Here is a 14,621-nt window from a genome sequence, read left to right as displayed (position 1 = left end):
ACTTTGCAAGGTGGCAGCCTTTGATCTGTGTGGCAATTTCTTGTGAAGAAAATAAAAAAAAAACTTTAACAAAAAAAAAACACATCAGAAACGCAAAAGCTGTTGTTTCAAATAAAGTCGAAAATAGGTGTTACAAATTGTGATAAAAATTAGAGAAATGCTGCCACATATAAGTGCTGAAGAGAACATTCCGCCCATGGGGCGAAAGGTGTACATAAATCCCAATTTTCATAACCAAATGGCCAATTCACTGCAGTTTCAAGGTCTATCCAACAATAATAACGCGCTACAGTCATGGGATCGTCCAGCTATACATATAAATCCTCATTTTTTGCAACGCCAGCGGGAATATCAGCTGCAACAACTACAACAGCAGCAACAATTACAACAGCAACAACAACAACATGTTACGTATTATCAGCAAACTGTTGCTGCTGATTTGACGCCACCTCCAGCTAAAATCATAAGCAAAGCTAGCACTTGCCTAGTACGCAAGCAGACTGCCACGCCCACCGTACGCACTCAGCCTCTGAAGACTGTGCCCCCGCCTCCGCCCACCGGATGCATTCAGCCGCCCTTGGTTAGCCTATCAAAGCGAAAGCTTATCAGACAAGGCGCCAGTACAATAAAACCAACGACAGTGACAGTGAGAGCCACAAGCGCAGTAGCTCCTCCTGCCAAACGCACCAAGTATAAGCTGGTGCGTGCCATCTCTCTAACCTCCAGCAGTAGCACGCCACTGGTAAAGAAACGTCGAACTTTGTTGCACGACTTTGTGGCACGTTACGCTCTTAGACGCACAAATGACGCAGTAACTGGCAAAAAGTTGAGGTAACTATCATGATTCCACTGTTAAAATTTAATCTAATTACAATAAAATTTGCAGCTTAAAATCACCCGTATTGAAGCCGAGCGTTAACAAATCTCTCAGCATGGTCAGCATACACGGCGTTATGTACAAGAAGACGGCCAAGAACAAGCTGACCAAGCTGGATGCAAACAGGTCATCAACAAAAACAGCTGTGCAGCCGCAACAACCGAAGGCAAACAACTCCACAGGTCGCACGCTGTTCGTACGCGGCACAAAGTTCGTGCTGGATCCCTCCGGATGTCGTTTAACCCGTGTGCCTGTCAACACGCCTCAACTGAGCGTAAATAAAAGCCTACGTCTTCGTATCGACATTGGCGGCTTGACATATGTATCTTCGGCAAAGACACAGAATGTATTTATACGCACCTCGAATCATGTTTCTCGTGCTCATCTCATGACTGCCAAGCAACGTAGTTTACAACTCCTCAATCGCTCACTTGTTAAGACCAATGTGCCCTGTGCAATCTTCCAGCGTCTGGGCAAGTGTGCGGCTTATAGTCGCGGCAAGTGTCGTCGTTTACATGATAAACGCCAGGTGGCCATCTGTCCAAGGTTTGTGAGCTTCATCCGCTTGACTTGGTCTTAATCGTATTGCTCTCTTGCAGTTTTCTGCGTGGTGAATGCACCAAATCCGAATGTCTGCTCTCTCATAATGTAACGCTGGAGAAGATGCCTGTGTGTCGTTACTATTTACGTGGCGTTTGCGTTCGCGAGGATTGTCCATATCTGCATAAGAAGCTCAGTTACAAGGCAGAGATTTGCATTGACTTTTTACGTGGTTATTGCGCACGTGCCGCTGATGTAAGTTGATTGTCAATTAGTTTAAACTCTTATTAACTCCTTTATCACTTTAAGTGCAATATGCGCCATGAGTTTGTGTGTCCGGAATTTGCTCGTAGAGGCAAATGCGAGCTGTCCAACTGCATCTACTGCAAGCAAATGAAACAACAAAAGGTGATTGCACCAAAAAGCAAATCTCAATCTAGACTCAAGACCAAAGTGTCCATCTGCAAGATGTCAGTTGCTAAAAATGGAAACACTGAAGAGACGCCCAGCAGTTCACGCTACTTTAAGTGTGAAAGTGATAAGTATGGTCCCCTACCTGATGATCGGCAGGAGGATCACTTGGAGGAGGAAACGTTGGATGAAGAGACAGCATCAGGCAGCAGCGGTCCGCGACAGCGCATCAAACTTGGCACGCTGCCTGCATTTATACCGCTGGGTGAAAGCGAGGATTGAGCAGTAATTCATGTGACTGACTTGGACAAATGTTTCAGGTACAAATTAATCCATTAAGTATGTAATTTAGTTTTGCGTAAGTTTTAATTTCCTTAGTACCTAGGTTCAAATACTTTCAATAAAGATTCGCTATATTCAAAATACCATTTGAATGTAGAATATTATCAGTACCAAAATGAAAAATGTCTATTTACATAGATAGATATATTTGTAAGAAAGCTATAGTTAAAATGAAGCATCCTCGTCCTGCTGTTCACCATCTTCAGTATCTACATCATCACCCAACACATTGCCGTACAATTCGATTTTGCTGTCTAGGAAACGGAAATCCTTTAGTATGTGCAACTTGTTGCTAAATCCGGCGATCGACATGAACTTGAATGGATTCATTTGCCAGATCGACGAATAGCTGGCTGTGTGCTCTACGGGAATGTTTGCCTCTAGCTTGCCGTTGAGCGTGTAGAACTGCACGTGGTTGTGTTCGCCGCCAATAATCACAGAGTCGTCCACAAAGTCGCAGAGATGCACGCGTCCCGGAAAATCAAATGCGCGGGTGCATTGCATGGAACCCAAATGAAAAATGGCCGGACGTGGACCGCCGCCACAGATCAGCCAATCATCGTTGACGGCTACAGCACCAATCCATTTGCCCCAATCCGGACGCAAGAGCTTGGGATCCTTGTATGGCTCGGATATCGAAGTTTCTATCTTTTGTCTGTCACTCCAAGAGCGCACAGTGCCGTCTTCTGAGCCAGAATAAATGCGTCCATCTGCATGTCCGACCACGCAGTGCACATAGTCCGTGTGTCCACGATAATCCCGCTCTACGCGTCCACCTTCCAGGTTAATTTTATAGATTATACCATCGCCACAGCCGGCGTACAATGCATCCGTTTCGGAGCACAGCCAAAGACAATTGACATCTGGTACTTCGACAGCATCAACTTGCATGGGTATTTTGATCTCCCAGGCACGCTTTGTGCTCAAAGTTTCCTCCTCCTCGTCCCACTTCAGACCATAGATGAGTCCAACTGCGCCAACTATTAAAAAGTCGCGATGGAACGCAAGGCAATTTATGTCCAAATCGCTGCCCTGTGAACACACTTGTAGTTTGCTCGGCGGTTCCTCCGTGCTCTTTTCTAGTTCCTTAAGGCTGGAAAACAAACATTTGTTATTAATCCCTCCGAAATTTAAAAACAATCTCTGTCTTACCTGAGTATGAAAATGTCGCCAAAACGATTACCAGCAAACAGGAAATTTTGCGATGTTGATATAGCTTGAGCCAAAACATTGTTATAAGCACGCTTCAAGTCTCTTTCCTTCATTTTAACTTATTTTTTTGTATCCGCAACAATTTTCCAAAACGCGTTGTTTACGCCGGCTGTTCCACACTGTTGCCAACTTAGCTATTTTATTGCTAGAGCTGACTATTTTCAGAGTTTGTATGCTACAAAAATTTCAAAATTGCTATTAGCTGACGGAAACAGCTATTGTTCCCCCTACAAACTTGCCAGCACTGGCGTGGATGATTGCCATCCGGTCCTAAGGATCTTAATTTGGCAATTTACCAAAAATTGACATTATCGATTTCATACGATAGCACTGCGTGGCTATCGATATATCGAAACATTCAACGGAGTGGCAACATTACTCTTTCCGTTGAGCGCCAAACTAAATATTTGAATTAAACTCGGAAAAGAAAACGATTGAATTGAATTCGACTTCATGTTAATCTCAAATGCCAACATTAAATTTTATTTGGTATTTCGCTGACATTAATTATTGCTCCGTTTAAACAATAAACAGAAAACAATATGTTCAAAATATTAATGAAATGCACAAATTCTGTTGACAATCGTTGCAGTCTGCTTACACCTGCATGACATTTTGTGATTAAAGCTATAAATTTAAAAATCCTGTTTCAACAAAATGCGTTTCTTTTTTGACTGAAGTTCAGTAACATGACAAAGGTAAGCAGCTGCTCAATTCTGTTTACCCATAAGTAACTCAAGGAAGTTTATTCAACTAATTAAATGTCTTATTCTGTAAACAATACATTATAATTTTAGGGACCAGAATTTCCCATGTTTGTGCACGTTTTTGCCATGATTTTATGTTGAATAATTTTATTTGTTAATGCGGATTTAAGTTAGCCTAATAGTGTTGTTTTTTTCTTTTCTATTGTCAGAATTGCCGATTATTTTGACAGTTCTAATTTAAATGCAAATTTTAAATGGCATATTCATTGCGATCGATAATTAATTATAGCGATCGTCTTTTGGCGACGCCAATTTGCCGTCGTCGCCACAAAAGTCAAATAAACGAGAACAATGCTTACACAAAAATTCCAAAACAGCAGTAAAGATTAGAATTTGTTTACTAGCACACGATTAATGCCCAATGCGGTTTTCCAACTTTATCTATTGACAACAGCTATCAAGTTTTAAAATTAGCCGGAGCTGCGCTTCGTTTGATAACACATTTTAATTTAAAAACTTGTTGACTTCTAAAATGTATTCGAATTTGATGAAACGCAAATCAATTTGAATAATTCGTTTTAACGACTTTCTTTTAACTCCAATTGGTATCGTGATAAGCATTTCGCAGATGTGTTTGGGAATTACCAGTTCAAAGACAATAACTGCAGCCGTCTGGCGCCAATCTATTTTAATTTCTTTGCCTTCGGGGGCGATCATCATTTTTGACTAATGATAAACGCGGTCTCAGTTTTAGTCGCAGTCTCAGAGTCAGTCATCGGACTGTAACAAAAAAATTTGTTTGTTACACACACACACACACAAACACTCCCATCAAGCGTATCGTCATGGAAGTTTGTTATTGGTTTTTGGCCCAGTGTTGAAGTTTTTGGGAATTCCGAAACGCTTTGACTACTGCCTGTTTCTTAGCGGCTCTTTCTTCTTTCCCTTACTTTAATTTATGTTTTTTTTTCTTTTCTTCTGTTTTTTGTTGTTGAACAAAATCAGAATTTGATTTAGCTTTGGGGTCTTGAGCATAAAATGAAACCGACCCAACCGGATCCAGTTTGCCAAATCGCATTTAAGCATTTTCGAAAGCATGCTGTTTCTTGTCTTAATCTTGGAACTGGGATTGAGATTGGTTTAGGGATAGGGGTAAGGGTGAGGGAGTACCGAAATTGCTGTCATGTTGACTACTGGTTCTACGCAAAAGCTACTGCTTATCATTCACATTCGTTATGGACGTTTTTAATGAATTTGTTTAGCTTGAAATCAATTAATTTGCGTTACGGGCTTACGTCAACGTTCGTGTCGGGGGGCGGGTCCACTTAAAAGCCAAATTAATTGCAACTTCTGGGGTTAATGCACTTCCATTGTCAATGCTACAATCAGATCTATTCACCCCAGAGCTGTGTAAAGCGTTAACTGATCTACTTTCTATCCCCGGAATATCCAAAACCCGACAAATCCATCAAGGTCAACTACTTTCTCGCGCAAGGTAAACAAGATTTTTGGCGCCAGCTTCGAGTTGCTGAACTTTGTTGACAAAAAAAATAACAAAAACATTTTGTCGGGTGTTTCCCGAAAATTGATTTGCATATATTTACATAGTATTTAAATTGAATTTCAAATAAATCTTTTGGCTTCTGTCTGAGGAATTTGCACACAATTGCCTTAATATCAGATCAGCTACTAAATTTAAATTAGTTTATATCATTAAAGCTTAAATGTATATTTTTTATTGTACCCCGATCGACCAGTTCTAATCGAAAAATGAATAATGTGTTCAAATCAAAAGCTATAACTTTTTATGATGTGCTGAAAACTAATTGGTGACTGAATTACCTGAATAAAACGGGAAAAGATAGTCTAGATTGAATATAGATTCTACATTTAAAATTGATTCTTAACTCAAATGACTTGAATATTTCATAAATCAAGTTTGAATAGCCATTTATTTGATTAGAAAGGTTAGGAATTCGTCTAATAAACAATTTCTAGATGCTATATAGATATTTCATAATTTTCACACTTAACGCCCAATTGAGTTTCTAAAATTTTTACTACTTCAAAAATGGAATTGTTTACCCGTTTAGGTGTGAATTAATTCTAAGAGTTTTATAATCACAACGACATCTAATATTCGTATTAAAAGTAAAAACTGACTCTTCCATTTGTTGTTACATTTTCGAATTGCTTTTTATTTTTTATTTGTTTATTTAGGTTTATTTAATTAATGCGGTAGACGTCGCCGCTCCTCTCATTAACAACATTCCAAGTTGGCGCCAAGTCAATTCACTTCCATTTCGATTTGATTTTATTTTTTTGCGCAGGCTAAAATCAAACTGGAAAATTTACTGAAAATATTAAAAGCCAGACAAATAAACATTTATTGAGTCAGCGTTAGGAGATATTCATAAAAACTAGAACTTAATTTACATTTTATTTGTTTATAATACAACAAATAACAAAAATATTGATTCATCTTTGGGTTCAACTGAATTTCGCATGAAAGTTGCGTCCGAAATTAACAACATTTCTCACTAAGTCTGTGACTGAGGCGTAAATTAATAATTTATAAATAAAAATCCGAATGGCGCCAAAAACAAACAAAAATAAAAGATAATATTGAACGGAGTCCCCGTTGCTTATAACCGAAATATGTGCCACAAAAAAATGCGCAAAAGAAGACACTTTCAAAAAGAAAAAAAAGAAAAAAAACAACAAAATTCAAAAACAAATAAAGTGTCATATTTTTTTGAATATAAACAGTTTAAATATGTGCGCTCAGAGTTCTAAACTCCATATGCATAATTAAAAACGTATTTCTCACCAAATTCTCCGGCTAGATGGCACCAGCCGAGAATACCTGTTCTTTTGTCTGTCCAATTTAAAGCCTCAGCATTGTACATTCTAATGTTTTTCTTGGAATTTCTATAAAATTACGCATATTCCCATTACCCAATAGCTAGGCTGAAAAAATAAACAGGAAAGCGAACTCTGGGCAGAGATAAGAGCTGTTCCATATGCCCATATTTGATATGAAACAAAGCTTAAAACAAGCTTTTACGACTTGTTTGCTGTCATAATAACAAGCTACCGCAGAAGACAACATCGTCATCATCGTCAGCGTGATTCGTAGTCAACTCTTGCCGCAATCCTCTCTCGTCGTAAGAGTCTACGAGCATCAAGCCAATCATGTTTCTCGCCGCGAACTTCTCCCTCTCTCTCTCGCAACAACAAAATCAGTGACGAAGAGCAGCAAAGCTAACGGCTTAAACGGAGGATGAGAGATGCTCTCTTAGCTCAAACAGATAACCGGCAAAATATTGTTTTTGTTTCGATGAGGCGACGTATAAAATCTCACGACATCGTCAGAACGGATTTAAATTGAAGCGAACGTTTGAAGCGTGCAGAAGCAAAAATAAATCGAGAAGTGAATAAATCGTACCTTATTATTCAGGGTGCAGTGACTAAACAACAGCTACAACAAACAACAAACAAGTGACAAGTGCAACTTAAGAACAAACACAATGCAAACAAAAACAAATATACAAACATTGAGCCTCGCTCTCGGTCTCATCCTGCTGCTCATGTTGTGTCTGATCGGATCGAGCACTGGCTATGCCATCGGTCAGTCCAAGTTTGGCAGAATTGAAAAGTTCCCCTACCAAGTGATGCTCATTGGCAAGCAGCTGTGGCGCAGGCGCATCCTCTGTGGCGGCACATTGCTGGACAAGCGTTGGGTCCTCACCGCCGGACATTGCACCATGGGCGTCACACATTTCGACGTGTATTTGGGGACGAGGAGCGTCGAGGATACTGAACAGCTGGGTGGACTTGTGCTACGCTCCAATAAATTCATTGTCCATGAGGGCTTCAATCCAGAGACGGCAGCGAATGACATTGCGCTGGTCAAGTTGCCCGTGGACGTGACATTCACAACCCGCATTCGACCGGCATTGTTGCCGATCAGACAACGTCTGGATCAGTTTACCGGTATGAGTGTGGTGGCCAGCGGTTGGGGCGCCACGGTGGAAATGACCAGCTCCGATGCCATGCAGTACACCGAGCTGAAGGTGATATCCAATGCCGACTGTGCCGAGGAGTACGATGTGGTCACCGCTGGCGTTATGTGCGCCAAGGGACTCAAGGATGAGACGGTCTGCACTGGCGATTCAGGTGGTCCCCTTGTCATAAAGGGCACCCAGGTGCTGGTGGGCATTACGAGTTTTGGACCCGCCGATGGCGAAGCTGGCGGTGGTTGTGATAGGACCAGTGTTCCCGGTGGTTTTACTCGTGTCACACACTATCTGGATTGGATCGAGAGTAAAATTGGCAGCCACTCACACACACAAACACAGCATCATCACAAATATCGGGATGATAATCTCGTTTAAACTCAAGTGTGATCCAAACTCTGACTGAATCGTCTAGCTTTATATTAATATTGATATCAAAATCAGATATTGATCGTGTGATATTTGTACTCTTCTCACTTAGCTAATTTCCAAATTGTACTCATGAATTTGTTTTAGTTTGTAACTATTTAAATATCTATTATTTATTCTAATTGTAAGTCAAAAGTTCAGTCTCAACAACAATGATCTGTTGTGTGAACTTCCAAACAAAAAGAAAGCAAGAAAAAAAAATAAAACAAGAGTTGAAAACATTTCAAACAACAATAACAAACAAAAAACAGCCTAATCTTCGTTTTTATTTTAGTCATGCTGATTTTTAGCAACTGGAATTCCCCCGAGATCAATGATCACTGATTAAAAATTTAAGATCATCATCAACAGATAAAAACTTTTACGTGCTCATCAGATTATTTTCACCAGCTGAAACGTCTTGGCATTAGCTTTTACATAATAATATTCATCCAAAAGTGCGAGTGTTTTAAATAAGCTATTCATATTGACTTTACACTCGACATTTGCGTTGATTGGAATCTTAAATGAGAACCTCACAGCCCACTCCAGTAGTGACCACTTGATCTGATGACGCAGTTCCGTGATAAAATCCAAAGATGATTCCATTCCATTTGAGCTTGGTCAACAACAAAAAAACTGGAGATCTCTGATATGACTTTCAGTTTTGTTCTCGTCTTTTTTTTTGTGTTTTATGTTATTGTTCTGTCATAAATTATGTCAGTTCAATATTTACTGTATCTGGACCTTATATCGTAGATGACGTACCTGTAGACTGATTTATTGATTCTATATCAATCACAACATATCTATTATTAAAGTATGATCTACATACAAATAGTTTGAGTTTTCTTCATTATGTCAACACAATTTACCCTGTACTTTTCTTATTTTCTTACCAATTAAATTTCTAGAGAAAAATATTTGTTGCTAGGTAAAAGTTCGAACCAACTTCAAACTCTCATAACTTTGTCAAAACTGGACCGATTTTCAAGCGGAACGTCATTTTCATTTTGGTTTGGCCTCTTTATTCGTTCTGCATTCAAATTTGATTAATTTTGTAAAAAAAATTATTTTCCTCAAAATCATGGTTTTGATGCTAAGGGTCCCCCCTTTGATATTTTGAAAATTCAAAATTTTAAATCTCAAGTTAGCACTTTTAATCAACTCCCTATATCGTAATTAGTATAAAACAACACTTGAAAGTTGATTCTGAGACCTTTCAATTTTCTGTAAAAAATTATGTGAAATCGGACAAAAATTTTGACTTGTAAAGTGGCTAGGTCAAAGGTGTGACCAACTTCAAACTTTCATAACTTTGTCAAAACTGGACCGATTATCAAGCGGAATGTCATTTTGATCATGGTTTGGCTTCTAAAGTCATTTTGTATTTAAACATATGGATTTGGAACCCCTTGCGATTTTTGAAAATTTTAAATTTTAAATCTCAATTTCAATCCCTCTATTAACTTCTAATATCATAACAAATAAAAGCAGCACATAATCATTTTATAACAAGGATACCGAAACCAAAAAGACATAACCCAAATAGAACCAACCTTATACCGAAATTGTTGATACGGGACGTACGGGAAAAGATATTTGCTTAGGTTTTATTCCCTGATTAATAGTATTTTCACCCATTCAGTTGCATTTTGATCTTAACCATATGTTAAAGCTATCAATTTTCATAAACTGGTTCTTTTTACTAATTTGGCTTTGTAGTTTTCCGTTTCCTACACAGCACGTGGAGTCACTAGTCAAGGCAATTGAATGTTCGACTTTCTATTTGATGTGCCCTTGAGTTTTCAATTAAACCTTATAAATATATAAAAAGCTAGCTAATTAATTAAGGCATATCGTGATTTTACAGCAATTTGCATGCAGTTAAATAATCACCTTCAATTAAAAGTGCAATTAAATACAATGAAAATAAAACTATAAATCTAGTACTATATATTTATGTAACTAAGTAAATTCTCAATTTCAGTTTACAGTTTTCACATCAACTTTATTGTCGCATATGTTAATAACTTAGAATTTGAGTTTGTTTCATTAAATTTAGGTAAAGCACATGCAGGTAATGTGCTCTTATAAGCTCAATCAAAGCTAAAGCTCTTGGCATTGAATAATCATGCCATTTTATTTAGTTAGAAGTAGATAAGTAATTAAGAATAATTAATATGCTTATTTATTTGGTGTTAAGCTTTCATTTGTGCAGATTTTGTGCGCTTAGATTCTAAAAAGTGCGTTCAAAATGAATTTTTGAATTTGTTGTTTGGCTTGGGTTTCATTAAAATAACTTTCACACGCGATTCACTAACAAGCCTTCACTGCTTTCTGCTTTTTCTTTAGTATGCAGTCGATGGCATCCACAACATCGATGAATATATCATCCACATCACGTTCCGCATTGATCTACAAAGGAATAACAACTGTTATTTAAGTTTCATATATTTTAGAATCCAAAATTTACCGTTAGCGTCTTATCGGCATATAGTCCCAAAATGTCGCTTGTATTTTGCTTGAAGGTTTGCAAACGGGATCGAATTGTTGCCTCATTGTCATCAGCCCGCTTCACAGCGGCAGCAGCTGCTCGTGATAGGATGCGCTTCAGCATCGTCTCCTCGGAGCATTCAAAGTATAAAGCCAAATCGGCGGGTGCAATTTGCTCCTCAAAGGCAATACCCTGATTCTTCTCGCGTGGATAACCATCGATAAGGAAACCCTTTGAGTTGCCCTTGGCACGTGTCACGGCGTTATTCAGCAGGGAGAGCACCTCCTGGTTTGGCACCAAAGCTCCGCTGGTCATGATCGCCTGCAATTCACGCCCCTTATCCGAGCCAGAGCTGACCTATAAGATTACAGACTAATGAGTTTACGACAATCATAGAGAGACCTAATTTTATTTAAACTTGATTTCTCACAAAGATTGAAGTTACTGAAGTCCATTTCGATTTTATTCCAATAAGACTTACCTCGTCGCGCAGCAAATCACCGCTGCTCAGATGTGTGAATCCATATTTCTCGACAATTTTGGCGCATTGGGTGCCCTTGCCACAGCCGGGACCGCCCAGAACCCAGATGATAGGAATATCAGACTGAAAAATAGCAGCAATATCAGATAAAGATTAGCTGGAATGACTTTAATATTTAAACAGGCACAACTACAATTAGACAAGTTAGTAGTTGACTGGTTTGATAAAAGCTTAGTTGAGTTAGGAGCAGGAATTTATAATTTTGCATTTCAAAAAATTTATTTATTTTTTGTATTTTTTAGCAGCCACAATGCATGCCAGATACGAATACATCAATATTATCGTGGATTTCCCCCCATGGACATCGCCAGGGATTACTTACAGCGGCTTGTGCCTTACGCAGCTGCTCCGCTTTGTGTTTCTCTTGGGCCTCCTTCTTCATGGCCATTTGGTGACACATAAATAACTACACAAATGGAATTTGGAATAGGCATACAGGCAAAACATAAACATAACACAGGATTTAGGCAACTTTTGGTAATACTCAAAAATTCAGAGATTGAGAGCTGATTTTTAGTTGTTGGAAAGACTTTTGAAATTTTTGTGGACAATCTTCTTGTTCAAGTTATTTCTTAATTTTTTTGTGGCAAATTTTATTCAAAGAGACTATATCTATATCTACATCTACAAAGCTGCTATAAGAACTATTGTAACATTATTGAGTAGAACTAGCCTAGAATTGTAACTAGAACAATCTGTAAACTGTTATAACGCTGTTTTTATTGGATTTCTATAGCATTATCAACAGTTTATAGTGTCATATAAGTTTACTATATAATAACACCAAATGTTTTCTCTAGTGAGTTAATATATAGTTATTAGTTGTTTTATTTGGCCTTATGCCAAGAGCTAAAAACAATTTGTTTGCCGACAACTTTAAAATACACAATTAGTGCAGCCTTCAAAACAAAATAAATGTATATATATATTCTATATACGATATATAGAAGAAATCTGTTGTAATTGGGTGTGCGTGTGTTCATAAATTGTAAGTAGCCAAAAGACATTGATCTTGAACGAAGTCAATTATTTGTTGTGCGAGTGTGTGTGTGTGTGAGTGTAGGAAGGGCATCCAATGTTGGTTTATTATTGATCCAATGTAAAGAGAGAGCACCTCAATTATCGCCCATACAACAACAACTGCGTGCTATATAGCACTTGCTGTGATTTCCAATTTATCGCGCAATTTTCACAAAATTTTATAAACAAATGGAATTGGCTTTTATGAAGGTGTAGGTAGGTGTAGGTGTAGTAGGTGCTATTCGCTCTGTTAATTTTGTTATTTGTGTATATTATCTATCTCTATATATATTATATAAAATATGTACATGCCGTTCTTTCGGCTGTTCCGCATTGTCGCACCTAACGAACCTAACAACCACAGAGATTGAATGAATTTCGGTTCAGTTTTGATTTTGATAATGTGCAGGTTGTTTTTTTTTTTTAATTTTGCTCGCATAAATCTCAGCATTTGTTATTGTAGCGCATAAATTGTTGTTGTTTTTCATCTCGCACGAGTTTTTTTCATGTTGCCATAAAATTTTCTGTGAAAATTTCTGTTTTTTCAATAACATATCTTTTACGTAACAACTTAAGATTTGATGTTTTTTCTTTTAATGGATTTAGTGACCTATGAATGTCATTTGCAAGGATGCGAGTCTACGGGAAACATTTGCTATAGTTCCCAACTGTTTTAATTATTAAATTTAACTACACTCACACACTTTTACACTTAATAACTAAACGGTACTAAACAGTATTTGTTTTTATTATTGATTTCAAGCATTTTTGTGAAAAATTCCATGCGCCGCGACTTTGCGTCTTCTGGCGTTTAAAGTTAAAACAAAATAAACTAACTAACAAATAACAAAGCAGAAGAAACAAAGATAATAATACCGACTTGGAGTCACCAAATACTCGAACTTGAATTTTTATTCGTAATGATGACTGACTAGTGCGGGTATCGCCAATAAACACATTGCTAATGAATCAAGCCCCACCAGAAATTCCTGTGCCGGCAGCTTCAACCTGTCGTGTAATTTATTCAAATCGTTGGACTTTGACGTCAAAAGTTTGTCTCGGCTTGGAATGTGAAATTTCGGCTTTTTTATTGTTGTTATTTGAGTTGTTAATTTTTGGCGCTGTGCGGAACAGAGACTTTGCCCCATATTCCCCACAGTTGATGTGGGAATTTCACAGCGACCGGTTACAGGTTCCTCGGTATTTTTTTGTCTCCTAAATTTATAGCTAAACAGCTGATGCTGACAAAAACTCAAAAAAGTGGTTTACAGGTAATCAAGTAACTGTTTTGACCAAGTAAAAAATTCACGTATTTGATAATTTTATTTTAAAAATATTGTAAAATTATTGTTAGAAAAAATATATATTTTAGGCAACATGAATAATAATTTATGTTGTCAAAAAAATTACTTAACTGACTGTACGTACATAATCATATGTTCTCATACGTAAACACTTGTAACCCAGTAGAAAGTGCGCAAGGTCAAGTAGTTAAAGTCTTTTAGAGCTAAAGAAAGGGGGGTGTAAGTCTGAAGGTCAAGTGAGTTAAGTAACTGTGTTTATTACTCTCTAATCTCCAATATGCAATCAAAGTGAAAGCAATATATTATATTATTGCTCAAACAAAAATAAACTTTAGTAGCCGCGCACTCACACACACACACACACACACACACACACACACACACACACACACACACACACACTTGCACACACACACTCACTCACTCACCATTATAATGTATATGAGATATATACGATGTTGTTGCGGGCCTTTCGTTAAACAAATCGCGAATCGCTTTGTTGCTTAAGTTTCGCTACTTGAGCTACTTGATAATTTTCCCACTGCCTATTTTGATTTTTATGCAGACGAATTTTTTCCGTTGAGACGATTTTCCTCCCTAATTGCAGCGTGTGTCGAGAGCGACTGAGCGTGGAGCTTTTCGCAAGAGGCTAACGGTTTCGAAAAGCTTATGCCATGCAGCTTTGCGTGAGCTTTTTTTGTGCTTGCCTCCGGAAGTTGTGTGCGTACGAAAATCAAAAAAAA

General features: G+C 38.0%; 4 protein-coding genes across 5 annotated transcripts; 2 read left to right on the top strand and 2 right to left on the bottom strand.

Annotated features, from left to right (window-relative positions):
- Positions 1-9: 9 nt before the first annotated feature.
- On the top strand, positions 10-2,251 carry LOC117786802 (zinc finger CCCH domain-containing protein 3). The gene is made up of 4 exons (XM_034625197.1): positions 10-831; positions 887-1,423; positions 1,477-1,672; positions 1,727-2,251. Exons 1-4 carry the CDS (start codon positions 158-160, stop codon positions 2,108-2,110), a joined length of 1,791 nt encoding a protein of 596 aa, XP_034481088.1. The 5' UTR covers positions 10-157; the 3' UTR covers positions 2,111-2,251.
- A 48-nt stretch (positions 2,252-2,299) lies between these two features.
- LOC117786828 (THO complex subunit 6) lies at positions 2,300-3,533 on the bottom strand. The gene is made up of 2 exons (XM_034625236.1): positions 3,323-3,533; positions 2,300-3,263 (listed from the first exon to the last, which is right to left on the bottom strand). Exons 1-2 carry the CDS (start codon positions 3,433-3,435, stop codon positions 2,336-2,338), a joined length of 1,041 nt encoding a protein of 346 aa, XP_034481127.1. The 5' UTR covers positions 3,436-3,533; the 3' UTR covers positions 2,300-2,335.
- Positions 3,534-7,479: 3,946 nt separating this feature from the next.
- Positions 7,480-8,729, top strand: LOC117786843 (brachyurin). Its single transcript, XM_034625254.1, has one exon. The coding sequence runs from the start codon at positions 7,620-7,622 to the stop codon at positions 8,484-8,486; it is 867 nt and encodes a 288-aa protein (XP_034481145.1). The 5' UTR covers positions 7,480-7,619; the 3' UTR covers positions 8,487-8,729.
- A 1,777-nt stretch (positions 8,730-10,506) lies between these two features.
- Positions 10,507-14,598, bottom strand: LOC117786860 (adenylate kinase isoenzyme 1-like). Of its 2 annotated transcripts, XM_034625273.1 has the most exons (5): positions 14,307-14,598; positions 11,877-11,960; positions 11,495-11,617; positions 10,993-11,370; positions 10,507-10,934 (listed from the first exon to the last, which is right to left on the bottom strand). In XM_034625273.1, the coding sequence occupies exons 1-5, from the start codon at positions 14,307-14,309 to the stop codon at positions 10,836-10,838; spliced, it is 687 nt and encodes a 228-aa protein (XP_034481164.1). In that variant the 5' UTR covers positions 14,310-14,598; the 3' UTR covers positions 10,507-10,835. The 2 variants fall into 2 exon arrangements, with proteins under 2 accessions (XP_034481164.1, XP_034481165.1); XM_034625274.1 differs by lacking the exon at positions 11,877-11,960 and having other exon boundaries at positions 14,307-14,593.
- Between the last annotated feature and the right edge of the window lie 23 nt (positions 14,599-14,621).

This window comes from Drosophila innubila (assembly GCF_004354385.1).
Source record: "Drosophila innubila isolate TH190305 chromosome 3L unlocalized genomic scaffold, UK_Dinn_1.0 0_D_3L, whole genome shotgun sequence".
Classification (NCBI taxonomy): domain Eukaryota; kingdom Metazoa; phylum Arthropoda; class Insecta; order Diptera; family Drosophilidae; genus Drosophila; species Drosophila innubila.
Note: the sequence above shows the minus strand (reverse complement) of the source record. Positions and strands in the feature narration are given on the sequence as shown.

Coding starts and splice junctions, on each gene's coding strand:
- LOC117786802 (XM_034625197.1), top strand. CDS start 158: ATGCTGCCACATATAAGTGCTGAAGAGAACATTCCGCCCATGGGGCGA. Junction 1,424..1,476: donor CAGGTGGCCATCTGTCCAAG/GTTTGTGAGCTT, acceptor GCTCTCTTGCAG/TTTTCTGCGTGGTGAATGCA. Junction 1,673..1,726: donor ATTGCGCACGTGCCGCTGAT/GTAAGTTGATTG, acceptor TATCACTTTAAG/TGCAATATGCGCCATGAGTT.
- LOC117786828 (XM_034625236.1), bottom strand. CDS start 3,435: ATGAAGGAAAGAGACTTGAAGCGTGCTTATAACAATGTTTTGGCTCAA. Junction 3,264..3,322: donor GGCGACATTTTCATACTCAG/GTAAGACAGAGA, acceptor TTTGTTTTCCAG/CCTTAAGGAACTAGAAAAGA.
- LOC117786843 (XM_034625254.1), top strand. CDS start 7,620: ATGCAAACAAAAACAAATATACAAACATTGAGCCTCGCTCTCGGTCTC.
- LOC117786860 (XM_034625273.1), bottom strand. Junction 11,618..11,876: donor TGCGTAAGGCACAAGCCGCT/GTAAGTAATCCC, acceptor GCTATTTTTCAG/TCTGATATTCCTATCATCTG. Junction 11,371..11,494: donor GTGATTTGCTGCGCGACGAG/GTAAGTCTTATT, acceptor GTAATCTTATAG/GTCAGCTCTGGCTCGGATAA.